Source organism: Ornithodoros turicata, chromosome 1 (genome assembly GCF_037126465.1).
Source record: "Ornithodoros turicata isolate Travis chromosome 1, ASM3712646v1, whole genome shotgun sequence".
Lineage (NCBI taxonomy): Eukaryota > Metazoa > Arthropoda > Arachnida > Ixodida > Argasidae > Ornithodoros > Ornithodoros turicata.
In genome coordinates this window covers 91033307-91061181 of record NC_088201.1, presented here as the reverse complement: position 1 = coordinate 91061181, position 27875 = coordinate 91033307, and the positions used below count along the sequence as shown (strand labels likewise).

Genomic DNA, 27875 nt, shown 5'->3' with positions numbered 1-27875 from the left:
CACTACAAAATAAAAGTAACTTCCCCAACTATGCTCTGTACGTCCGTAGCAACCGCGGCGGAAGAAAGCTGGTATATAACGGCTCGAGTACGACAAGCAGAAAATTTACGGAGACAAGGTATGTATAACCATCCACGAATGCGTTCATCATTATCGGTTTACTTATTGTTGTGCTCTTCGTATGACCACATGGCTTGGTTTGTTCATCAGTGTGTTATAAATTAATATTTGTTCGGTTCTATTTTAGACCTATTGGCAATGTAGCCTGAAAGGCCAGTGCCAAGCAAGGGCCCACACCGTCAACGACGAGGTGGTCCATACTGTGAACGAACATACTCACGGAGCGGATAACCTGAGGTTGGAAGCTGTCTTCGCTTATTGGGCTATGAAGGAGAAAGCACGCGCCACGGAAGAGCCAAACCAGAGTATCATCAGCACAATGGCAAATGAGACCACATTTGATGCTCTCCATTACCTGCCCTCGAGGGACACCATGAAACGGACGCTTCGGTATGTCTTCTGATATTCACTGGGACAAAATCCCCGATCACATTGTTTGTGTCATTAAAATAGCGATTCCCTATTCTTGACCTTTTGCGAAAGACGACCAAACCAAATTTCACACCTCTGCAAATATGACTGGGGGATTTGTTTATTACGAAAATATCACTGCATGTACATTCTCTTATGTCTTATAAATCTGAGACCTTTTGCCATACTAGAATCCAACTTTTTTAATTTGGACCCCTACCAATATCCAATATATTTAAAGAAAATGCTTCAGGACTCCGATATTTCGAACACCGTCGAACACATTTCGAACGCAACCAAGCAGGCGGGGCTAAAGCGGCATTTTACTTCTTTTTCTTCTGTATATCTGTTGCGATGCTATGCATAGTTTTTGTTGGGTCTGCGGTTATCAGCGGACGACTTCAAATTTATGTAAAAAAAAAAACAGTGAGGTTCGCTTGGCAATTTTCAAGGTTCGATTGCAAAAAAAAAAAAAAGAAGAAGAAGAATAGATTTCCTTCCTTTAAAAACTGTCCAGAGTCTCCCTAAATGACGCCAAAAGTTTGGGGCGCGGACAAAAGCTCACCACTTCGTCCACCACTACATACACATTGCTTTTTTGTTTATTACTTTTTCTCACACAGTCCTAGTCCACATGTACAACCAGTAAAGTGGTCGTTTCCTCTAACGCCTGTTGAGTCTACACAATTTTTCCTTGAGGATCGCCACGTATTTTCAAGGCCTAAAGAACGATATAATATTACTGTGGTGCCCCTCCAAAAGCGCGAGTGTTAGACGCGATAGCCATAAAATGATTTTAATATTTCAAATAGTAAATTACGCGGTTGACAATTATGTACTGCTTCCGTGGTTTAACCTCAATATTTTTTTTTTCAACTCGAGAGCAAAAACTGACTGGCTAACCCTGTGCGGAGTGCATGCCAGAGCGCATTAAACGTATTATTTTTGTGTCTCAAATCCTCTTTTTTTTGTGTGTGTGTGTGTGTGTGTATAGGGTGCCCTTTACTGCGGATCCCATTATCGGTCATAGTGTACCTTTTCTTTTTGTGTCACCGTCCATGCCCTTCGCTGGTCATTTAAATCCCGTTCACCCAAATGATAATCTGCAGCACTTTGTAGTTGACTTATTGTTCTTCTTCGTCGCTTCTTTCTTTCTCTTTTTTTTTTTTTTTTTTTTTGCTCTTCCTAAGCACTTAGCTTGATCAGACATGAATGTATAGGAATAAGGAAATTTTCGCTGCCGTGCAACCAAGCACTGAGGCCGACCCCGCGCCCGACGTCACGCTGGCACCGGGTGGGATAATGCAGATACAAAGGGTGACGAGACGACATTTTTCTTTTGAGATAAGCTTTCCTTGCACTGAAACGTTCCTGCGTTCCTTATATCCTTCGTTCCTTATTTAGTAATTCTACCTGGGCCCTTCTGGGAATGGGGGAGAAGGGACACAATAAACGTGAACCATCCAGTCCAAAGAATCCGGTAACCAGTTGCACCAAAGGATTCCACTAAACCGTTTAATCGTTTTCACCACACCGAAGCGAAATAGACGGATGATCTCGCTCGGCAGAATTACCGGCAGAATTTTGAAAATGTGTTCGGTAACCTACTGCGAATTTTGTGATGTGATTTTTTCGTCATCCTTCAATTTGTGTACGTGCGTCACTTGATTTAAGGCTTTATAAATTAAATGCTGAAACCAAAATCCTGTAAGAATCTTAATACGGTAAATAACCCCACAACCATCGTTTTTGCGATGGGTATGTCGCGTCTTATGATTTTGAAAATCTCACGGGTTTGCTTCCTTCTACTCTCTGTAACTAAGAAATCACAATTTATTCCTTCCTGCAGAGAGATAGGCCTATACCCTGTTGCCAGACATGTACAAGATACTCAAAAATGTATTTAAGATAAGATAATAACTACTAACGTTAGAATGTAATTAAGATAGAGTATAAATACACGAAAATTAATGTAATTAAGATAGAGTACCAAATACTCCAAAAAGTATTTGAAATACAATTAAGATACTATTTATCCTTGATCGCAAAGTGTCACTGGTCAACGCGGCAAGTCGCCGCTACGTGACGTGAATCATCTAAACCCCGCGCACTACGCTAACCACCGCTGTGTGATAGGAGTCATCTAAACACAAGTCCCAAAAAGATGGCAAAAAGACACCACATAACTCCACTCAGAGCCCTCCACTCCAGTGACCCAGAACAAAGCAAGCTTCTAGCAGGTCCCTGCTCGGCGAGTTCAGAATTCGGCATCACCATGTCAGGGCACACATTATAGAACCCTGACGGGCCAAGGATTAGTACACACGGGGCAAGATCTCTAAATGGGGACTTCAAAGAAGGGCCTTTGTCCGGGTCAAGTCCAAGGGACTCAGGAAATTTCCATTGAACAAGCAAGATAATGGAAAGACGAGACACAGAGAGTCGAGAGGGAGATCCAAAATATGTAATTAGAGTATTGAGTACAAAATACCACAAAATGTATTTTAAATAGAGTACAAATACACAAAACAGAAAGTATTGAGTAGAGTACCAAAATACCGCAAATTGTATTTAAAATACAGTATTTTAAATACAATACTCCAAATACGTACAAGTCTGCCTGTTGCCCATGTCACTATACAGGGTGTTCGAAATTAAGCTTTCACTAGCACTTTATAAATTGGCGAACAAAAAGAAAACTGGTGCTACTAAAACTGGTTTTCTGTTCCTTGAGTAAGAAACAGGTGCTACATAATTAGCAGCACTGTTTTTTTACACAAGTAGCGTAAAGTTATCATCCGGTTTCCTGTCATCGCTGTGTTTGCGTAGCGCTCGTGAAAGCTTAATTTTGAACACCCTGTATGATAGAAAGTAAGACTAATAATTCCGCAGCGTAACGCAACATGGTTAATGAAGTGGTGAGCTTTTACGGGTGAGCTTTTGTCCGCGAGCCCAAAAGTTCCCAGAACGTAACTGCCGAAAGTCCCACAATCCTGCGGCGAGTACATCGCCAGTTTTATCACTTTAGGTGAAACACTCTGTATAAGATAATAATAACAATTGGTGACTTTACGTCGCGAGATCCTGTATAAAAGCTACTTCATATATGCATGACGTGCGACTTTATGTATGGCACTTCGAAATGAGAGTGTTGTTTGGTAGCACCATTGCGCCAATTTAGTGCAAGTAAGGTGCGTTCGTATTTTTCGTCACAGAGAAAATGAGCATTATGGCATTATTGCCTACCCCTGTCTCTTCTTTTTTTCTCTTAAGCGCACCGCGTGAATTTGGATCGTGCGCTCCTGTGTACGTGTTCTTATATGTAAGATTGTCATTTCGTGTTTGCAGGAGGAACAGGGCCCGTGAGCAGAGACCACATGTCCTCCCAACAAGCTTAAGCGAATTGACAATTCCGGCGGAGTATGCCATGAAAAATGACGGAACTCAGTTCCTGCTTTATGACTCTGGTTTGGGACACACCGAAAGAGTTATCATATTTGGAAGCCCAGCGATGCTGTCTGCACTACGATCCTCGGACTTCTGGCTGGCAGATGGGACTTTCAAAGTTGCCCCACAGCTCTTTTTCCAGTTATACCCCGTCCACTGCAGGGTCAACGGTTCTGTTCTTCCGGCAGTTTATGCACTAATGACACATAAGACCACGACAGCGTATATCACACTACTGACAGCACTGAAGAACGAGTGCGGGCACGAAAACCAACCGGACGTTGTAGTGCTGGACTTTGAGCAAGCGGCCATCAATGCCTTCCAGGATGTGTTCCCTAACACTGTCGTGCGTGGATGCTTCTTCCACTTATCTCAGTGCATATACAGGAAAGTCCAAAATGTTGGCCTGCAAGAACTGTACGCAGCTGACCCGGACATCAGCCTAAAAGTCAAAATGATTGCTGCTCTAGCTTTGGTGCCGGAGGACGACGTCGCCCTAGCATTCGATGCTCTGGAAGAGAATATTCCGCAAAATCTCCTTCGTGTCCTAGATTACTTCGAGGATAACTTCATCGGCTGAAGGACCGGACAAGGCAGACGAGACCCACGGTTCCCCATAGCGATATGGAACCACCATCAATCGGCTCTGAGCTGCGACCCGAAGACGACTAACAGCCTGGAAGGCTGGCATCGCGGTTTCCAGACGCATGTTCAGTGCTCCCACCCGACTATCTGGAAGTTCCTCGGCGTTCTCCACAAGGCAGACGCAATGAATTTACATCGGTTGGAACTCCTGATAATGGGCCACCGCGAACGACAGCCAAAAAAATACAGAGACTGTGCACAAAGACTGAAGACGCTGGCTGCGAACTACGACCAGACGCAGCTGTTTCGTTATCTGAAAGGAGTTGCCTACAATATCACCGTATAACTTCAACTTTTATTAAATTGTGTTTTGTTTAGCATATCAAAAACCTGCTTGCCATATATATGGTCCAGTGACTGCTTTGAACAAGTCGCTGTTTCACTGCCTGCAGCACTCGTCTGCAGCATTTTCCTTGCATTGGGCAAAAAAGAAAGCGAAAACAACGTGAGCGGGGCCACTGTAAAAAAATGGGAGATGAATAATTTAAACCTCACGTCCGCGTTGAAGATTTCGAGGAAATGGTGTGGACATAAAAAAAGGATCGCCTGCCGTTCTGAAACTTTATTTTATTTTTGTCATCAAAAGCTTTTGTGAAGAAGTCGACTGATAAATTATGATCAATTAGTTATTCGAATTAGAAAAAAAAAAATGTGGGATTTGCACCAGGCCATGCGAAAACCGCATCCAAGTACGGCTCGCGTAGCTTGATCATTAATTCTGTACCGCTTGAAAAAACACACTCTATAGTGGTGTCATCACACAGATGCTGCTCACGATTATATACAAATGCATTATTCATCAGTATGCCAGTATTATTATCAGTAACTGGCAATATTGTTGAGTATATATACAGGGTGTCTTTTTTTGGGCGATACAGATTTTTCATCGAAAATCTACAAGGGCTACAGACATGCTGTTTCCACTTCTATCATCTCTGGGCCGGCGGACGTTCTTGGCCATATAATGCTCAACCGTCAAATCACTAATTACCTAAAAATCGTTAATTAACTTTCTAATTATAAAAGCTACGAGGTTGTCCCAATGAGAACATCGGTTCCTTTCGGTGACCTGATATCGTAGACGTTTTCAGAACAAAAATCCGTTCGGTAGATCGTCCGCAAAAAATTCGTGAAGGAACACCATTTTTTTATGAAAGATGAAAGTCAGCTAGCCTACAGCTAGCTAACCTTTTCATCTTTCATCGTTAATTTCTTAGGCAAATTGAGGCTTTGTATGTATTTGTCCCTTCTATGTTGTTCCAGCCTCAGAACATCAGTTCTTTCATGTTCATGACCATTTTTTTCCTTATTTTGTTCATTGCGCATCTTCGGAGACCCGTCTTTCCTTCACCCCCAATGTGAGAGGGGGAAAGAGCACACTGTCGCCTCTGGTGTCCTGGAAAAAGATTAACGGAAAATGCAGCCCAAGATAAGGGCAGTTCCGATAGCGTCGCCCCATACATGTGTTTTTCTTTTGTTTCCGCAAGTTAAAGCTCATCTTCTAGGCATGAGGCGGCACTGTGACGGCATCTTCGAAGCACGAGGCTCCTTCACCATCTCACATTGAGGGTGAAGTAAAAGACGCGTCTCGTAAGGTGCGCAATGAAAGAAATAAAGAAAAAATGGTGTTCCTTCACGAATTTTTTGCGGACGATCTGCCGAACAGATTTTTGTTCTGAAAAAGCTTTTATAATGAAAAAGTTAATTAACGATTTTTAGGTATAATTAGTGATTTGACGGTTGAGCAACATATGGCCAAGAACGTCCGCCGGCCGAGAGATGATAGAAGTGAAAACAGCATGTCCCTAGCCCTTATAGTTTTTTAATAAAAAAATTGTATCTCCTGAATAAAGACACCCTGTATATAAAATATTGGCTCCTAAGAGGCGATAGCATCTTATTAATTTATCACTACAACGGAACCGACGTGACAACGTGTGGACAGTACTAGCGAAACGTCCTTGTACCGAAATGTCCGTGCACCGAAATGTCAGTGTAGCGAAATGTCCGTGTACCGAAATGTCCGTGTACCGTAATGTCCGTGTACCGAAATGTCCGTGCACCGAAATGTCCGTACCGAAACGTCCTGTACCGAAACGTCCTGTACCGAAATGTCCGCATACCAACATTTATTTGGGATCCGGAAAGAATGTCCCCGGAAAAAATGTCCCCGGAATGAATGTCCCCGGAAAAAATGTCCCCGTGGAAGAGGTGACAGAGAAACAAACGGTGACCTGTACGATGGGGAGATAGGGAGGTGGGATCCCGAAAGAATGTCCCCGCGGAACAAACGGTGACCTGTACCATGGGCAGATAGGGAGGGGAACAATAAATAAAGTGTAATGAGGCTGCACTGACCTCATTGTGACAGTGTCATAGGCTGTGTTGGCAAAATCAGGTGAAGGCGCTGGGTGCTGTCAGGTGTCGTAGGCTGAGTTGGCAAGTGAGTGTCAAGGTGGAGCTTCAGTTGCAGGTAAGTGCGTCACATGTTTCTTTTCTTTTTTTGCAAATTTTGCGTTTTTATGCAAGTAATTTCTGGATTTGCGTGCAGACACATGTTTAGGAAGGGCTTTCCAGGCGCTTTGGGAGCCGAATCTAAGTCTTTGCATACGAATGCGTGTTTGGCGCGTTATATAAGTAAACCAAACATACACATTTATACGTCGTCACTTATCCGACGCTGCCAAGGGCGCTACAAACATGATTCCGCATTTCGTTAATTATTCCCAGTTGTATTTAAGAATGCGTGTTTTTTTATACTTTTCAGAATGGAATACGTTTCGTCGAACAAAAGGACAAAGAAACTCGTACTTGACGGTTTCGTTTATACCAAGCAGAAAGCCCTGAAGGCTGGGGTTCGATGGCGATGCGTCGAACGTGACGAATGCAAGGGAGCCGTCATCGAAAGCTGTGGAACCTACTCTGTAAGTGTGACACACAGCCACCCGGGAGACGACGCTGCAGTAAGTGTTCTTAAGGCAAGGAACAAAATAAAAGAAATTACTGCAGTGTCGAATGAAAAGCCAGCAAGCGTTGTGCGACGAGTGCTGCAAGACCTTACCGCGGAGGAAAAAGCACGGATGACATCAGAGGACAGTATAAAGCGTTCCATCCACCAGCAACGTGCCTTGAGCTAACCACCCGATCCAGAGAGGCTGGCGGACCTTGTCATTGAGGAGGAGTGGAGGACTACCGGCGGTACCCAGCCGGAGCTGTTTCTGTTTCACGGTAATGGACCGGCGGCTGATACGCGGTTGCTCGTCTTCGGAACAGAAGATTGTCTGCATGCTCTAGCTGACAGTGACTACTGGTTCATGGACGGTACCTTCGACGTCATTCTCGTCCCTCTTGGGGAAGCGGCGGTGCCTGTTGTATATGCACTTATGGAGAAGAAGACGCAGGCATGTTACGAGGAGCTACTCCGAGCTGTGACGTCGAAGTGCGCCTCCCTTGGTGTCACTCCGGATCCCGAAATCGTCGTTACAGATTTCGAAAAGGCGTCAATGAATGCGGTGAAAGAAGTCATCGGAAGCGAGGTGAAAACTCAAGGATGCTTCTTTCACATGACGCAGTCTACGTGGAGAAAGGTACTGGGACTGTCAGGGAGGTATAGAGAAGACGAAGGATTCCGTGTGTTTGTGGGAATGCTCGATGGGCTCGCGTTTCTCCCAGTTGAGGAAGTGGGGGATGGACTTTGTTTCCTGAAGACAGTCCAGCCTGTAGACGCCGACGAGCTGGTGCGCTACTTCGAGACGTATTACGTCTCAGGATCTTTTCGCAGCGTGTCTCGCAGGAATGGCAATGTGGTGCTGAGGAGGGTAGCCCCACAGTTTCCACCCCATGTCGGAAACGGACATCGGACGAATAACTATTCCGAAGCTTGGAATCGTAGCTTCCGTAGCCTTGTGGGTCACAGCCACCCATCGGTTCACAGGCTTATTGCTGCTCTGCGCACGGACTCAGCTGCTGTGTCAACGGCATTTCATCAAGAGGCGGTGGGGATACGTCATAAGAAGCGTGTAAAACTGACGACCGTGAATCTTCAAAGAAGGCTTCGAAACCTTTGTATGCAGTACGTGGGGCAGGAGAAAACCCTCGAGCAGTTTCTTCGCGGGATCGGAAGAACCATCCGGTTTTAATGCACGCAAAGAGCATGGATGAAAATGTGTACATTTCTGCCGCTGTTTCCTTGGTAAATGAGTACGTGAATGTAGTATCGTGAATAGTACGTGCTTAGGAGGTGGGTCAATAAATATGTAATAATATGAATGAGTAAATGTGTACCTAATTCTATCAGCATCAAGCACTCTTTATTTTCTGCTAGAATTTACCTTCGGGACATTGGCGTGAGCTTGCCAAATTCCAGAGCGTAGTTTACAAAAAAAATATTTAGGTCCTGACTCAAGCTCTGCCAATACGATTGCAACTGCTCCCTTCACTTTCCCAAAGGCAGACGACCCCTAAATAAAGGCGCCAGCCTAGGGACATGTTTATCTGGGGACATTTCCTCCGGGGACATTTTTTCCGGGGACGTTTTTTCCTACACCCCATTTATTTACAGTAGTTTATTTTGCAACGGGGACTTCGATCACGTTATTTTGAGATACGGCCAATTTTTCGAGACCGGTTCCCTGGATTTTCCATCTTTCGACAATCCTTGCTAGTTGCACGTTGGATGACCCAAACCAGCTCCGGTGGCGCAGCGGTAACGCGTGCGCTTGGAGACTGGGAGGTCCGCGGTTCGAATCCGCGGGCCGGCTGTGCCGTCTGGGGTTTTTCCTGGGTTTCCCTCAGATGTGTAATAGGCGTATGCCGGCACAGTCCCCCTGAAGTCGGCCCATGGACGCAGCTATCCTCCCCCCGAGCGCATTCCGCTCGGTCTTCCACTTCACCCTTTCCTCTCCTCCTCTCCACCACCTTTCCCTCCCCGAGAAACATGCCGCCTAATCAGGCAGGCAGACCTCTCGGGTTCCTCCCAACGACACTCCTCCTCCTCCTCGGATGACCCAAAACCTGTACCCGTCTGTCCTGGCGCACAACCTGGCGCACAAAGGGAGGCCTTCTGAGGAAGATAAGGAAAAGCTCTGGGTCACTGGGGATTCTCCGCTGAACTAGTGTCTACGCTGAACGAAAGGTCTGGTGTAAATGTAATGTGAAGTACCCTGTGAAAACCAAGCAGTGTCTAAAAATATAGTACTGAAGTTTCCGTGTAATAATCAGCGCAATTATGAGACGGGAATCGTGCTCCGAGACCTCGTCGCGCGTCAAGTTGCTTTGATTTTATCTTGTTCATTTATACATAAAGATGGAGTCCAATGGGTTTTAGGAGCTTCCTCCTTCTCCTTTTTTTTCATTTTTTCGAATAGCTGTTGCTAAATGCAATGCATTTATTTAGGCTGATTGAGCCTATCAAAAGGCCGAAAATCATGACGCCGAACTATCAGAAGGCCGACAGCCAAAAGACCAAAAAATCATAGCGCCGAACTGTCAGAAGGCTGAAAATGGAAAGGCCGAAGAGACACCGGGTGAGCACTCCAGTGAATGACCACTGGATGGGATGGTGTAGATAATGAAAAAGTTTTGTGGCTATCGTATTAGAAATCAAATAACTGGAATGCATAGCATTTGGTGCTCGCAAATAGACTAGCCAGCGAATATGAAAAACAATAATCTACAATATGTTTACTACGAAAAGAAAGTGTGTGGTGGGTAAAATGAGGATAATTGTGCATTAAAAGCCCCTGGAATATACAGTCAACCCTCGATTTATGAACAGCCTTCGTTTGTCGAAAAATCGTTCATAAATCGAGGTGCAAGGTGCGCTGAAGAGAAATGGGCTGAATCGCGACAGGAAATGCACTAGATTACGTTTATTTGTGAAAACAGTTCGTTGTGCTCTGCACCATACATTCGGCTGTATTTATCCTCTACGGAAGAGACGATCGAAGTTTGGAACTTGACTCGTCCGCGTGGTCCTCGAACTGTAGATGTGATTCCATGCTAAGCGAGCTGTCACAGCTTCAGAACAATCCTGCTAGTTATCTTCACTGTCACTATGATCACCCTGGGTACCATCATTTGACAACTTCACTAAAGCACCGTCATCGAGCGGCTCACATATGTGTTCAGCGTCAGCACAGGAAATGCAATCCTCTGTTCTCAATCTCTAATTCTTGTGGCTGTGGGACACTGCACGGGTGCTTGACCTTCATCCTTTATTCATCTTTATTGACGCGATCCCAGTACTTCCCCGTGCGTTCGCAACCCCGTTCATAAATCGAGGTCAGAACACACATGGTTTTGCGATTCGTTCCCTGAAAATCCGTTCACAATTCGGATATCAAGGGTTCATAAACCGAGGGAGAAATACATGGAAAAAGTTTGGTCCCTTGTGACGCCGTTCATAAACCGAGGGAATTCGTAAATAGAGGGTTCATAAAACGAGGGTTGACTGTAGATGCAAGTAAGAACTGAAATCTAGACAGCCGATGAAATACATCACAGCCGACCGAATGTTATCGTTCGCTTTGCGGATTTGTTGATTGGGAGACATAGGGTGCTTTTTTTCTTTTTTTATGTGTTAATAATGAGTAGTTAAATCTACATTCCATTCAATAAGCAACATAAAATCGATATACATAGTTTGCTGCATTAGTTCGCTAGCGATATCGTTCGCTGGATTCTATCGTATTTCTCTACTGTCAGTCAGACACAGGTGTTACAGTTGTCCTTACATCTTTTTCTGGGCCGATGTTTATGGGTTATAAAAGCTCTACACCCACTTATTCAGGTGTTTCATTGCGGTTTGATTGCATTGAAAATACGGTTCATCAACATAGAAAGTATGAGACAACAACTTACAACATCATTGTCTGACCGCCACCAACAACAAAACAGAACTATATATGAAAATACCAGTATTCCAGTTGAGTTGGGAACTACGTCCGACGATATCCACGTTCAACGAGCGTGAAGTCAGAGCCGCAGGGTTGTGGGCATTTGCGTTTCCTCTCATTGATACGAATACAGAAGGTAATGTGTCATTGCGCTCAGTATTCTGTAGTACTCCCCTTTATAAAAGAACGCGGCTGACATATCTGCCAGAAATAAGTAGAAGGTAGCAGGACCTTGGAAAATCACCAGTGATGAATCACCTCGTGTCATAGTCAATATTTATTTGTTGTTGGAGAATCCCTTCCTAATCTTACCGCATTGTCTGAGCTCAGCAAACTTTGCGAGAGAGGAACAGAAAGAACAGATGTAATCGGCGCAACGCAAGCGGCGCAGTGGGTGTAACCTTGTTCAGTGGTTTTACTGTGCATTAGCATGCATATTAATTTAAAAAATCCCGTCTCCCAATTTAAACAAATAATGTGATAGCACTTGATCGGCTATGATCCGTTTCCTCAGCTGTTCACAACGGCGCTCCTGTAATTTCCGGGATACGGAAAAATCGTCCCCGGTGGGAACCTAGGTTAGAGCGATTAGGTTAGAGCTATTATCAAGGTAAATTACATGTTGTAAAAACATTTTTGGGACCCCCTCATATAGGACCCCGGTTAGCGAATGCTGCCCTGTTGTGCATTTCTCACACACAAAATATGGACTTTGTCGCAGGCAATGCTATGTACCTCGTATCTTTAATGAGCTCCCCTTCGACAGTTTTTCTTTGGAAGTACAAACTAAAAAAAGCGCTACGGCAACTTTATCATGGGATGTAGTACCTTTATATGTTCATGTACTGTCAAACTGTATGCCGCTGACTGCTTCAGGCCCAGTGCCACAAGCTTTTCCGCTTAGACGGGCCTGTTTTATTATATTTGTAGTTTGCTTTCTTGAGTAAAATTATTATTATTATTATTTATTATTATTATTATTATTACTATTATGTAAGCGAGTGCAGAAAAAAAAAGGAATACCGTTTCGAGCAGATTTTCCAGACTGGCATTGTAAGCGCAGTGTGTAGGCAATGTTTGTAGCCTAATTTACAGCCGCTGGTAGATTGAGCCAATTGAGAGCCTCCGAGATACCGGCATCCGTACTATCCGATCACACACGTCGGCATACAGTAAGTATGCACTAGTAAAACAATACGAAGAGCAACTAAAAATTCCATAATCAGTCAGTACAGGCGGTAGTGACTTGTGAAAACAATAATTGTAGCATGAATATATAAGAACAAAAAATAAAAATAAAGTACTCATGTAGCAATAGGAGACAAGCAAAAAGACGTGAATGTCTCGAATCGAACTACGGACCTTTCGTGGCAAAGTCCGACACTTTACCACTCGACAAACAGCGCAGAGGGCGCGGGCCGCCTTAAACTCGCGAGGTCAACCATGCACAATGGGGATTATTTCGTGAGTCGGTGGCGAATGGCGCGATAAGGACGAGCGTGGCGCCATCTAGAATCGGGAAAATCGTGAATCGGAGTTGCTCCCCGACTGGTATGGCCTCTTAACAATTTAATTATATTTCTTACTGTACAGTTCCGGCCGCGTTTTTCTAATTTCCACATCATATGGGCAGTAGACTCTCCGGCTAACATTAACCCAGAAATTCATAAATCTGCGACTGTCCCCAGGACAGTTTTCATCTTCCGGTGGTTGGCTGAAGAGTGGGAAAGTAAAATCAGTGACGAAACCAAAAATAACAAGAAAATGAGCTTTCTCGACCAGCAGGCTTTGCAAGGCGCTCTTCGAGCGTTATCGCTACCTCTGAATGACACGGCAGCCTCTGTCGCCGACAAAGAAAACATTTTCGTGACCTGATCTAGCGGTTAGAAGTATCTCTACAAAGTCGACATTCGTCCCATAGAACTATGGTTGCAGTGTGCACCGGTTGCCTCGTTCGGACGTTGTTCTATTCACTCATGGCGTAGAAAATGTAAGGCGCTCGAAAAATAAATTACATGAAAATACGCAAAGTTAAATAAGCTTGTTTGTGAAAAAAACGAAGGAATTGTGCGCTGATAATAAGATCCACTCACATCAAATGCAGCTTAACATTCGACTTTAGCGAGTTGTTCTGCATCGAAATTTATCAAATCCTAGCTTACCAATCTACCGATAACCACCGGCATGGCCGAGCGGGTTAAAAGCGCCCCGCTCGTTGGTGGTAGCCAAGGTTGTGCTGAAGACTGGGAGGTGATGGGTTCGAATCCTACCACATGCTGTGGTGTCTGACGTCTTTACTGGGTTGTCCGAAGACTTTCCGGACGAATGTCTGCCCTGAAGTCGGTCCAGGACGCATACTACCCCCACTTCTTCCTGCTGTCCTCTCTCCATCTGTCCACGTCTGTAACACGTCTGTTTCGCGGCGTAACACGGAACCTGTGCGACACTGCGATTGGCTTATCATAAATTCGGAGCCGTTACCGTGAATGTCTCCCGACCTAAGTGTTTTTTGTCTCGTCTTTATTGTAGACTTCTTACAATATCGATACTAATTCACACCAACCCACCGCAGGAACAGCGCAGAGTAACAGTTCTTAGACTGTAAAGTAGGTGATTGGCGATTCTGAGTGAGCAATAATAACACGATTGCTGTCATGAATGCAATGTATGAATATAGGGGAGGAAACATGTCGAATACATAGAGGTGACCTAATGTACTACAGCTGCCTCTGCTGTTAGCAAATGACATGGATCACGTGTAGCGACCATGAAGTTGAGGAATATAAAATGGAACGGTGGTGGTGGTGATGGTGAAAGGGCTTGCCGTTATCGGCCTCACAGAGGTGGGCAACCTCACGGCTAACGCACGGAAGGAATGTGCGTCCTTGACCGACTTCTAAGGGAACTCTCCCGACATATGTCTGACAATGGTTAAAAATTGGGCTGTTCGGTAGTTCATACTTTAAAAGCGATAAAAAAAACCCGCGCCGGGAAACAAAGAAAAAGACCACACAACACACAGCAGAGACTGACGAACAAGATTGTACTGCTAACTGACCTAGTAGAGGAATTTATCAAAGTTGGTAACAGGAGGGGGCCTCTTTATAAGCCCTGTGCTTTCGCAAAGATAAAGGCACTAGGCAGGCTTGAGGGGGAAAAAAGGGTAACCTTGCAGAAGCAGGCGTTGCTGGCTCAGGTTATTTAAGATGCAGGTCTGTCAATAAAATATTGTTCGTCAGTCTGTGCTGTGTGTTGTACCGTCTTTTTGTTTGTTTCCCGGCACGGGGACTTTTATCGCTTTTAAAATATGTCTGAAAGCGTCAGAGGAAACCGAGGAAAAACCCATGTAACATATGGAACAGGGAAAATGTATGGTATTTCACAGCGACACATCAGCCTTACATAGTGGCCAATCTCTCTCTGTGGTTCACCGTGCGAGGAAGAAGAAAGGGAAGAAGGTGGTGCGGACCAAGGCTAGACGTGTGCCCGCATTTCCTCTACCGAGCGCGCGTTGCTGCAGAAACATGTGCATGTACGTAAGGGTTTCTAAAACCTTTGGAAATTTACAATAAGAATTAGAGATCAATTGAAAAGCATGCTACAATTGAACGAAGGGATCGCATTACCAAACCGCTTTATGTTTGTTTTCTATCAGGCTTATATAAACTCGCTGGTCGCTATGCAATTTAAATTTGGAGCACGTTACATTTTCCATGCATAACTATATACTACTGAATACCACAAGTCCGCATGATACATCCGATGCACAGTCCAGTAGTATTTATAACGGACGAATGACGCCTCGGCAGAAATACTTTCAGCCGCTAGATCACGTCACGAGAATGTTTTCTTTCCAGGCGGGCGGGCGGTGGACGTGGCGAGTAATGCAGCGATAGCGGTAACGCACCAAGAGCGCCTTTCAAGATGGGCTGGCCAAAAACGCTCATTTTCTTGTTATTTTAGTTTCTTCAATACTTTCCTTTCCCACACTTGAGCCAACCAAATTTTCCGTACCTGCGGAGGGAGGACAAAATCTGTCAACCACTACATTTAACCTGTACATTCCTTACAACCGGTACCCGCCAACTGTTGATTTCGTTACTGTTCTCCAACTCTTTCAAGCGTTCCTCGCGTTTGTGTCATTTCCTAAATATGCAATGTACATAGGTGGCGATTTCAATAGTAAAAGTAGATCATCCCGGGAATTTCAACCAACTGTTATCATCATATGGCTTTTCGAATGTTGTGTGCGATCCCACAAGGGTTACGTAGAGGAGTTGCTCAATGCTGGATCCTTTTACTGCAAACAGACATATGCAATACTGAAAAGTCAAACGCAGTACTATACAGTGCAAAAAATAAATCTGTAGCCTGTCCTGTGGATGTCGTGTTATAAAATCAGCGTATTGAACGTGGCAACTTCGTTAAAGCCTTAGGTGTTGTTCTCAACCAATTTATTTTGGGATATTCACGTGGATATCACCTGCGGCAAAGTCAAAACTATGTGGCATCATTGTGAGGTATCGTTATATACTGCTGAAATCAGTAAAATTATTATTCTTATCTATCAATATTACACTGTACTCTGTGCTACTGTAACCTAGTGCTTTGTTACCATATCAGAGAATTTGCAGGTTTGACTGAGCAAAATTTTGGATCGCGTCAAAAAATACACGTAGAAGATGACGTTTCTTGGGCTTCACACTTGGCAAGCTTATAGTCATTTGCATGAAATTTTATCGATATATTTTTCATATGGTATCATTTTGTTGACAAAAAACGACAGAAGCCAAGCACATTCTCACCTCATGCATTTCCTATAGAAAACGCCCCAACAAAACCGCCATATTTTTCTCTGTCTGGTTCAAGTTCGCACTTCCATGGTTTACATGAATGGTAAGGCATGATTACCACAATTTCTACTTGCTGAGGGCGAGGCTACCAATTTTGATACTTTTTAACTGGTTAACACTTCCAGTTCTCAAAATGCTCTCCAGGCTTTAAATACTAGAGGCACAGTTGCATCATTCTACCAAATTATTGGTTTCTAGGCGGAAAACTGTCGGTTCCTCGTGCCGGCGCGTTTGCCCAAATTTTTACTCCCGTGGGCAAGGCCAGCAACTTTAATGCCTCCCAACTCGTAATTGCTTACGTTTATCAAAATGCTCTCCGGGATATAAATACTAGGGCTATAGCTGCATCATTCTACCAAAGTATTCTTTTCTAGGCAGAAAACTGTTGGTTCCCTGCGCTTGCGCAGTAGACAAGGACACCAACTTTCATGCCCCTTAACTCATGAACGCTTCCGCTTATCAAAATGCTCTCCAGGTGTTAAATACTAGAGGCATCGTTGCATCATTCTACCAGATCATTGGTTTATAGGTTGAAAACTGTCGGTTCCTCGTGCCGGCGCGCTTGCTCAAATTTTTACTCCCGTGGGCAAGGCCAGCAACTTTAATGCCTCCCAACTCGTAATTGCTTACGTTTATCAAAATGCTCTCCGGGATATAAATACTAGGGCTATAGCTGCATCATTCTACCAAAGTATTCTTTTCTAGGCAGAAAACTGTTGGTTCCCTGCGCTTGCGCAGTAGACAAGGACACCAACTTTCATGCCCCTTAACTCATGAACGCTTCCGCTTATCAAAATGCTCTCCAGGTGTTAAATACTAGAGGCATCGTTGCATCATTCTACCAGATCATTGGTTTATAGGTTGAAAACTGTCGGTTCCTCGTGCCGGCGCGCTTGCTCAAATTTTTACTCCCGTGGGCAAGGCCAGCAACTTTCATGCCTTCTAACTCGTAATTGCTTACGTTTATCAAAATTCTCTCCGGGGTATAAATACTAGGGCTATAGCTGCATCATTCTACCAAAGTATTCTTTTCTAGATAGAAAATTGTCGGTTCCCTGCGCTCGCGAGTTTCCACTCATTTTCCCATTGAGCCCATACATTTCATGTATACGTCCGTGGAACCAAGGAAATTAATCGTAGACCGTGCAAACTTCGTGAATATATTCGTTTTATAACATATTCTAGGCACCCCAGAGAGCATTGCAATTTATATACGTAACATTAAGTTGTTCAAGAAAAAGCGTTCAAAATGTATGGCGCCTACAGGCCGTTTAGGGGTAGGTTTCATCCAACACACGGGTGTATTACGTGAAGCAGGCTTTACGTTTTGTCCCTAATTCTTGGGAATGAGGTCTCCACGATAAGCGGCTCTCGATCACAATGCCAAGGAACTGGTGGGTCCTAAGTCTTGGTAAGGATGTACCGTGCAAAGAAAGCGGAGGTAGTGGAGGCCACCTTTTTCTACGCCCTAGTAGCATATGGCTTGTTTTGACCAGGGAAAGCCCACGTGCAGTAACGTAGTTATCCACCGCGGTAATGCCATCTTGAATGGCTCGGCTGAGCTGTCCAGGGTTCTTGCTTGAAACCCATACGCAAATGTCATCGGCATAAATGGAGCAGCGTAGTTGCGGAATAGATTTCCGTAATGAGTTGGGTAGGCGAGGAGAGCCAGTTTGAAAAGAAGAGGGATGAGGACACAGCTCTGCGGTAAACCGAGATTCTGGCGTCTGGGTAGGCTGAGTATCGTCCCCAGGAGCATCGTAAAAGCACGCTCATTTGGAAAACCGTGAATGAAGGTGGCAGGTCTCTCTCCAATCTCAGCTGCCTTGAGAGCCAGCATCACGGTCTTAGAAGGTACGGCATCAAAAGCCCCTTCAATGTCAAAGAATACTCCAGTGGTCTTCCTTTTGAACTCAGTTGCCTGAGTCCAGAGATAAAACCGAGTAAAGTATCCGTTGCACTTAGGTGGTCTCTGAATCCGGTCATCTGCTCCAGAAAAACGCCTTTCATATCAAGGAAAAATACAAGCTTTCTGTGAAGCATGCGTTCAGTGAGCTTAGCGACGCAGGAAGTTAGGGATATCGGCCTGTAAGAACGCATGTCGCTGACCGGTTTGCTTTTCTTCAGCACAGGAACAGCGATGCTCTCGCGCCGCTCGGGGGAGTGGGGATGTTGCCTGATGTCCACACCACGATGAGGTAGTCCAAAAGAAGTCTGAAGCCGCGGGAGGTTTCGCAGGGCTTGATAGGTAATGCCGTCGACGCCCGGGGACGACCTCACGTGTTGTAGCTCACTCAGTGTAAACGGGGAGTCAATGTCAAACGCTGCCACCTGTGGAATGAAGCTGAAGGCAGGGATGTCCCTTCCTTCGGCGATGTTGTTTACGGATTCTTCAGCGAGCTCCTCTACCGAAGAGTTCCTGGCCATGGCCAAGGAAGTCAACGGAGTTTGTTTACTGGTGCACTACCATCAATGCGTTTGCTCCAGTGGATAAATGTGGATAAATGTCCAGTGGATGTTTTCGCTCCAGTGGATAAATGCGACACACCGGAGTTCCATAAACTTTTGTCCAAGCTGTACGATGTAGAGTACACATAACATTACCACCAATGGATTCAAAATACGTACTGTAACCGCAATATCTGCACACAGACTTCAAGTTATTGCGGTGAATCACCTCATCCCCTCGTCATTCATGTATAGTTGTTGCTCAAGCAGTTGAAACATGAAAACACGGTCTAGCCTTCGTTCGAGAGTATTGTAGTTGTACCGCCCTTCGTTCGAGGCTATGCCATACGCCTTCACAGATGAAAAGGAGATAGCCGATCTCAGCTCCCCAAAAGGAGCGCTTGGTATAAGGAGATTCGCCTTTGTCCTATGTCACGCCACGCAAAGCCTTTTCGAGTACATGTCCCTTTGTGTAAAGGAGTTCAAACGTGCCCTTGTGTCAAGGGTATATAACAGCAGCAACACAAAACAAGGAGAACAGCACACAGGACGGCTGCTGACTCTCGACTGAAAGATTTATTACGACACAGAGGTTTAAATACAGACAAACAAACGAGGATAATAACCTATTACAGAAAAAAAAGAAGAAGAGAAACTGATAGCACAATACTTCACTGCGCCTACCGAAGATGCTTTATCTCATATCAAGTAAACACAGGGACGGCGTGGAAATGAACCGGGCTTGCCTTATTTATTTATTACAGGAAACCCTACAGCGCCAATTGGCATTGCGTAGGGGAGAGAGGACACCATACAGCTCATTAAAACAACAACAAAAAAAAAACATGCACAGTACCAATCAGTGAGCAAACAAAAGAAAGCAGTAAGACTAGACAGATACAAATATCACTAGGTATACACGGATGACAACCTGTTAGCAAATGTGGCGCTAGTCCTTGAGAGAACAAGGTCCGGAGGAAGGCTGTTCCACACGGGGATAGTTCCCACAAAAAAGGAATTTTTGAAGGCACCGAGGTGAAAACGATATGGCTCAACTTTGCATTCGTGATCAAGGCGATCAGAGATAAAAACAGGAGCCAAAAGGTACTCGTTTCTAGGGATTCCATTTAACTCATAGAAGATCTCATAAAACAATCTCAAGCTAGCCTGCGGCCGACGTTTTTCCAACGGAACCCAACCCAGCAACGATTTTAATGAGATGGAGCGGACATATGGTGAATAGTTGTTCATAACAAATCTTGCAGCCTGACTCTGGACTGTTTCTAATTTATACCGTAAACCTAACTCTGCGGGATCCCAGACAGCACTTGAGTATTCTAAAATTGGCCGAACAAAAGACAGATAGACGATCTCCCGAATGTCTCTTTGGGCACGCTTAAAATTTCTTCTAAAAAAACCTAGAGTCTTACGAGCCTTATTAACAATAGCATCAACATGTTTATCCCACTTAAAGTTACTGCTAATAGTGACTCCCAACTATCCGTAATAGTCCACTGTTTCGAGGATGACATTACTTAATTTGTAACCGAGAACATGCCTTGTTTGGGAAAACGCAATGCATTTACAATTGCGAGTGTTCAAAGTCATACCACAGCTGTTACACCACGATCCTATCTTTGCCAAATCATTCTGGAGGATATGAACGTCTTCCTCTGTTATGACGGGCCTATACAGAACGCAGTCATCTGCAAATAATCTAATGGATGAATCACATATCGTAGCGAGATCGTTTATAAAAATTATGAAGAGAAGTGGGCCTAAAACAGACCCCATAGGAATTTCTGACGTTACAGCAGTAGAGGGCGACACATATCCATTGATAACAACACATTGCTTTCGATCTCTGAGGTAATGTTCGAGCCAAAGCAAAACTGCAGAATCCAAATTCAGAAAAGATAACTTGTATAGCAACAATCTATGGTCAACAGTATCGAGAGCTTTCCTAAAGTCAAGAAATATGCAATCAGTTTGAATACGTTTGTCGAAATGAAATGCTAGATCATGAAGGAAACAAATGAGTTGCGTAGTGCACGAATAATGTCTACGAAACCCATGCTGAAACTGAGTTAGAAAACAGTTGAGGGACAGGTGATTCATAATATTAGAATAAACAATATGTTCAAGAATTTTTCCTATGGAGCTTAACAGCGAGACAGATCTGTAGTTCTCTACACACAATTCATCACCGCCTTTAAAAATAGGTATAACATGGGCAAACTTCCACTCCAACGGGACCTTGCCCAAATGAAGTGAACATCGAAAAAGTATAAGCAAGTAATCTGCAATCGCAATAGCACATGCCTTCAACACAACAGGAGAGATTCTGTCAGGGCCGCTACTCTTTTTAACGTTCATTTTGGAAAGCTGGGTGATGATTCCCCGCTTCGACAATGTAATAGTAGACATGGGCCACGGTAAGTGTGGCTGAAACCCTGGGTAGGATGCAATATCGCTACTAGTAAACACTGATTTGAAGTAATCATTTGGGAGACGACACTTTTCAGCATCCTCGGTCACCATGGTATCACCATGCTAACAGGGATTCCCGTGGACATTTTGTTATGTTTCCAGAGTACCTTTGAGTCGCAACCTAATCTAGGGCTTAACCGATAGAAGTAGTTTCGCTTCTCCATACGAATTGCCCGATGAAGGTGCTGCTACACTGCCCTTATTTTGTCATAATTGCTTGAGTTTCTGTCTTTTTTGTACAGAGAAAAAGCCCTTTTCTTAAGTTTTATCAGCCTTTTAATGTTTCTTGTAAAATACGGTTTGTCGCATTTCTTTTTTCTCCTAATTAACCCGATAGGTACATGTTTCCTTACAAGAAACATTAGTGTTTCTTTGTACTGGCGCCATAGATTGTTGATGTCGGCGATTTCGCTGAGGGCTAGAAAGTTGGGAAATCGTTAAGGCCCCTGTTAATTGCCCCAAAGTCAGCCCTATGATAAACGAAGATCTCTTTTTAGCGTTGGGCATTCCTTACTTCATAACAAGCTGATATGTCACAGCAAACGCAATCGTGGTCAGAAATGCCAGGAACAACCGAAACACAAGAGATAACATTATCTTGGTTACACAAAAGTAAGTCCAATATATTGTCCCCGGGAGTAGGAAGCATGACAAATTTTTTGACTGTTTTTCAACGTGAACAGGCATTTCTTCTTATCTTCATAATTTAGGCTTTATCGCAGAAAGCATGTGCAGAAAGAAAGAAAGGTGCCCGCGTACTTTGTGGGCGAAATGCCTACGCTGCGTTACGGTTACCATAGAGGCGTGCTGCTGTCGTCGTCGTCGTCCCCAGAGGCAGAAGGAAAGTGAATTGCACCACATCGTAGAAAACAAGGCTCGTCAAACGAACGACGCGTAGAAGTATATTGCAAGTTCCCACATTTTCTGTCCTGCATTTTAGGCCATATTATCAACTCGCGTAAGCTCGTCACTTTTTCTTGCTGCTTCTACACTGCTCTCCGACAGACTAGCGCAGACGACGTTATGGGTATGAAAGAAGGAAGTCACTGAAAAGGTTATTCAGCTATAGGACTCGAACCTACGAAGGTGGTTCCATAAGTTTCCGGCCCGAGGTAGAAAATGCGCGCGAATTTGAAAATGCGATTAAGGACGCGTGGTGCCATCTGTTGGAGGGACGGAGCACCACCCTCAACCCTCTCCATGCTTTTGTCGGTTGGAGAGCGGCATTTAAAACAGCCAGGGTGCACTCTTCAGATAAAATGGAAAAAATCTAGTACCGCGCTGTGATAACATTCTTGACAAAAGAGGGACTTTCGCATAAAGAAATTAAAGCGCGACTGTACAACGTGTACAGGGAAGCCTCTCCGTCGTACACAACGGTAAAATACTGGGCTAAGCAGTTTCGACTGGGGCGAGAGTCCATTGAAGATGATCCACGCGATGGTCGTCCAGTGGAAGTGGTGACACAAGAAAATGTGTCTCTTGTTGAGGAGGAAGTGCTGAGCGACAGGCGTCTGAAGGTGAAGGAAATCTCAGAAAGGCTGGGGCTTTCCTAAACAACCGTTTTTCGCATCATCGGCGAGGGCCTTCACATGAAAAAGGTCAGTGCGAGATGGGTGCCACGACTTCTCTCGTCAGTTCAAAAGCAACAGTGCCCGTCTGTGCCAAAGAGTCAGCAACAGAGCTGACATTGTAGTACCCTCGCGATAAATATTTTATTCCGGCGACAGCAAAATGTATTCAGAAAAGGCTTCGGGTGTGTAAGGTCAGCCCAAGGCGTGTTGATGGGAGCGCACTGCTCTGTTGGGTACGCAAGCTTGCAGCCAGCGATGCTGGAATGATTATTTTATTTTATTTTATTTTGAGTCATTATCGGCTCACCTATTTAGTGAAGACTTATGAACACAGGTTAAGTGATTTGGTTTAAAAATGATGAGAGCTACAGTGTGTAGCGAATGATGTTCACATTTACCCGTTCTGCTCTATCATATTCTCGCAAAATATATGGGTGCAAGGAAATAAAAGGAGAACGAAGTGAATTCACTCCTGTATAATGGTCGCTGCGCAGAAGCACGGCACCGTTTTCTTCGTGGCTGCATAGCGAACATGCATTCCTTTCTTTTTCTTTGTTCGCGCCGGCCGAGTGACGGTATCCAATTACATCCGGAACCAAGACCTATTGTTTTGCGTTCGCATACATGTGAGTGCCTTCTTTTGACGATGGTAGGATAATTATTGACCTGAGGAATAATATGGATTGATGTAGTTGTGAAAATAGACTTTGTGTTTGTGAGTGTGAAAATGTGAGTGTGTGTCTGTGTGTGTGTGCGCGCGCGCTTTTCTGAACCAGGGACCCCACTTGACAAGTAAGTGCCATGTGTTTGCCTTTTCGTGTGACACGAGTGATACATTTATGTACTATTGCGTGAAATAATGGTTTAAAAAATAATTGTTATCGCGTTTGCATTGTAATCTGTTGGATTGGACGAACGTTTTAATTGGAATTACCACGCGACCCTGGTGAAGTCCTTGTTTTGGGCGAGATATTTTAGGAGTTCTGCACGCGGATCCTGTTGCGCTGCATTTGATATGCCTTCCTGAAGCGGTGTGCTTTGTTCTTACCGTGTGGTTCACTTCAATTCTATCAGTAGAAGTGAATAGGAGTGTTTTGTTTGTTCGTTAATATGTGCCTGTCACGCTCGTAGCTGTGTTCAAGCCTGGTTCTCTTGGTAAGACTTCTGACTTTACCGTATTAAGCTGTCCGAGAAGAAGTGACTTTGTCGGGTCGCCACAAGTAAAGGCACGGAGAACACGGAAGCAGTTGAGTGTGTTTAAAAGCAATCTATTTACTTCAAAGGTCGGAGGCCCACTGGCCTGTATTTACAGCTTTTCAGCCGCAGAGCGCGGCAAGGGAAAAAGGGAAGCGAGAGGAAAGAAAGAGAGGACGGGAGCGCAGTGTTTTCTGAGAAGGAGAAAAGAGAAAGTAAAGATAAAGAAAACCGTTGTACATCTGGCAGTGCGACCGTACTTGGCGAGTCGCTACAGTACTCCCCCTCTAGTGAGGAAACGAGCGAAAAAAAAAAAAATACTCGTCAGTGTCCGAGCACAAGTCGCTGTGGCCACCGTACCCGTCTGCCGGAGCGGGTGATATAAGGCTCTTCTGCATGTGTCCTCTGCGCTGCAGGTGGCTTGCCGGAGGGGTTTTCAAGACGTGTGGGTGTCTTTTGTTGAGGCAGGGTTCCCGTTCTGTCGCTGCTCCCGTTGCCAATTATTGCTGGCTTTAGTCTGTCAACACTGACGACTTCGGTGCGTCCGTTGATAAGTATAGTAAAATGCTTCCGGCTGCGCTTGAGAACGCGGTATGGGCCGTCGTAGGGGGGCTGCAGTGACTTCCTGACTGCATCGTGGCGAAGAAACACGTGCGAGCAAGATTCCATTTCCGGGCTCACGAACGATGCGTCGTTGTCCAGTGCTCTTGGTTGGACGGCGCGTAGTGTGGCCATAAACTGTTGAAGTTGGTGGGCATAGTTAGCGGGATCCGGAATCTTTGCTGCAGGGACAGGTGTTATAAACTCGCCAGGGAGACGCAGCGGGGTGCCGTAAACGAGCTCCGAAGCACTGCAGCCGATGTCAGCTTTGAGAGCTGTTCTTATGCCGAGCAAGACAAAAGGGAGGGCATCTGTCCATCGAACATCCCCACGAGCCATGATAGATGACTTTAGCTGCCGTGGAAACGCTCGACGAGGCCGTTTGAAGCTGGATGGTAGGCTGTCGTGCGTAATCTGTCGCATCCTATGATGTTGAGAAGTTCCTTGAAGAGGGATGACTCGAATTGGGCGCCTCTATCTGTTGTTACTGTTGATGGTACGCCGAAGCGAGCAACCCAGGTAGAAACGAAAGTGCGGGCCACCGTCGGGGCGGTAATGTCCTCCATGGGCGTTGCCTCGGGCCAACGGGTGAAGCGGTCTACCGCGGTGAGGATGTAGCGGTAGCCTTGGGATAAGGGAAGAGGACCCACAATATCTAAATGAACTCGCGCGAAGCGTGCTTCTGGTGCCGGAAAGGTTGAGATGGGGCTGGACGTGTGACGATGAATTTTAGAGCGCTGGCACGCGTCACATGTGCGAGCCCAGTGCCTGACGTCTCTGTTCATTAATGGCCAGAAGAATCTTGACGTGATGAGTCGTTGGGAAGCTCTGATGCCAGGGTGGGAAAGGTTGTGGATGCTGTGAAAGATGTCCTTTCGAAAGGCTAGAGGGATGAATGGTCGGGCTTTTCCAGTCGATGTTTCGCACACAAGGGTAGTGTTCGAATCGGGAAGAGTGATGCTCTGGAAAGTCAGCGTTCCTGGACTGCTTGAAATTTGGACGAGTTCTTGGTCATCTTTCTGAGCTTCAGAAATGCCGTTGCGGTCGGTGCGAGCCGCTGGCGTTGAGTTTACAGCGTGTATCCGAGAAAGACAGTCGGCGACGTCGTTGTTCTTGCCTTTCACGTACTGGATGTCGGAGGTGAATTCAAGTATGAACGACATCTGCCGGAGTTCTCTAGATGTGTGGGATCCGGACTGGGCCTTCACCGATCCCAGAGCAAATGTCAGTGGTCTATGATCTGTGAATACGGTGAATTCGCGTCCTTCCAGGAAGTGACTGAAATGGCGAATTGAAGAGTATACTGCAAGGAGTTCTCGTCCGAATGTACTGTAGTTGCGTTCTGTCGGACTCAGCTTGCGAGAAAAGAAAGAGATGGGCTGCCACTCGTCGTTGATGCGTTGTTGGAGGACGGCGCCGATGGCGGTGTCTGACGCATCCGTCATAAGAGATGTTGGCGCATCCGGCTGTGGGTAGGCTAGCAGAGTTGCGTCGGCGAGATGGCGTTTGATATCCTCAAAGGCAGCGTTCTCTCGATCGCCCCACTCCAACGGTCCAATTTTGTCGTTTTTATGCTTCTTGCTGAGAAGCTTGTGGAGAGGCTCGATGGTTTCGGCGCAGTTGGGAACGAATCGGCGATAGTAATTGACAAGTCCCAGGAACTCCCTCAGGCGACGTTTCGTCGTTGGAGCTGGGAAGTCAGTGATTGCCTGAACCTTCGTTGGTAGTGGTCGAATTCCGTTGCTGTCGATTTTGTGTCCGAGAAAGTCTAGTGATGACGCACCGAATTCGCACTTCGCCGTGTTGATGACTATGCCGAATTGTTCCAATTTTGCGAACAAAGCATTTAGGTGTTCCTCATGCTCTTCAGGTGACGCACTTGCAACAAGAATGTCGTCAATGTACGCGTGGCAGTAGTCCATACCGCGGACGACGTGATCGATGAAGCGCTGAAACGTTTGCGCGGCGTTTCGCAATCCGAAGGGCATACGAACGAATTCGAACAGTCCGAATGGTGTGGTGACTGCCGTCCTCGGTATGTCATCGGGGTGGACGGGTATCTGATGGTAGGCCCGCTTCAGATCTATCCGTGAAAAGATGGTCGCTCCACGGAGTGATGCGGTCAGGCCTTGTATGTGCGGTATGGGATAGCGGTCTGGGACCGTAACTCTGTTAAGAGCACGATAGTCCCCGCACGGCCTCCAATCACCTGAAGTAGCCTTGGGCACCATGTGCAGCGGCGAAGCCCAGGGGCTCGACGATGGTCGGATGATGCCTAGCTGCAGCATGTGCTCAAATTCGCGCCGGGCGATCTGCAGCTTTTCAGGTGACAGTCGACGGGGTCGTGCAAATGTTGGCGGTCCGTTGGTCTCGATGTGGTGGCTGATATCGTGGCTGACAGGTAGCTCAGTGTTTACCGGACGGGTGAGAGACGGGTACTTTTCCAAGATGTTGGAAAACGAGTTTGAAAGGCCAGGACGGATGCTAGTGAGATTCAGTGAAAGAAGGCGTGATAGCGTGCCAGGAGTAGTCATAGATGTCACTGAATCTAGAAGGCGATTTTGGCGAATGTCCACTAGTAGTCCAAAATAGCGTAGAAAATCCACTCCGATGATGGCGTAGGGAATATCAGCAACCACAAAGATCCAACGGAATGTTCGTCGCAGGCCAATGTCCAAAGTAAGGGAACGCTCACCGTACGTGTGAATCGCGGAGCCGTTCACAGCGTAGAGTTCAGGTGCAGCCGGTTTGCCACGGCGATCCGTTGTTGACGCCGGGATGATGCTTACTTGTGCACCTGTGTCGACGAGGAACTGCTGTTTGGTGACGCGATCCGTGACATAGAAGAGTCGGTGGCGGGTGGGTGGGTGACCAGCTTCGCTTACCGCCGTTAGCTGCTGGCCGTCCCATTTCCCGCTCTCGAACACGGTGGTTGGCACTGTCTGGCATTGTCGCCGAATGTTTGGTGATACCAGCAAAGGGCATTACCATTGTTGCTCGGTGCTGGAGACTGTCGTCGGGCTGGCGCTGGTCGGCGTGAAGCTGATCGGCTCCGGCCTCGCTGCGTTGGGCCGAGCGACTGCACCATCTTGACCAGCTTGTTCATCTCGGCGCGGAGGTCATCGATGGCGTGGCTGTCCCGTGCGGCTAACGTGTCTTTGAGGTCTATGATGTCCTTCCGGAGCTCCATTATAGCC

General features: G+C 45.7%; 3 protein-coding genes across 3 annotated transcripts; 2 read left to right on the top strand and 1 right to left on the bottom strand.

The window, feature by feature from the left end:
* The first annotated feature begins 189 nt into the window (after positions 1–189).
* Positions 190–4558, top strand: LOC135378621 (uncharacterized). The gene is made up of 3 exons (XM_064611698.1): positions 190–197; positions 265–510; positions 3880–4558. Exons 1-3 carry the CDS (start codon positions 190–192, stop codon positions 4556–4558), a joined length of 933 nt encoding a protein of 310 aa, XP_064467768.1.
* A 3379-nt stretch (positions 4559–7937) lies between these two features.
* Positions 7938–8762, top strand: LOC135378611 (uncharacterized). The gene has a single exon (XM_064611689.1). The coding sequence runs from the start codon at positions 7938–7940 to the stop codon at positions 8760–8762; it is 825 nt and encodes a 274-aa protein (XP_064467759.1).
* Positions 8763–24402: 15640 nt separating this feature from the next.
* LOC135378603 (uncharacterized) lies at positions 24403–25017 on the bottom strand. Its single transcript, XM_064611679.1, has one exon. It carries the CDS (start codon positions 25015–25017, stop codon positions 24403–24405), a length of 615 nt encoding a protein of 204 aa, XP_064467749.1.
* Between the last annotated feature and the right edge of the window lie 2858 nt (positions 25018–27875).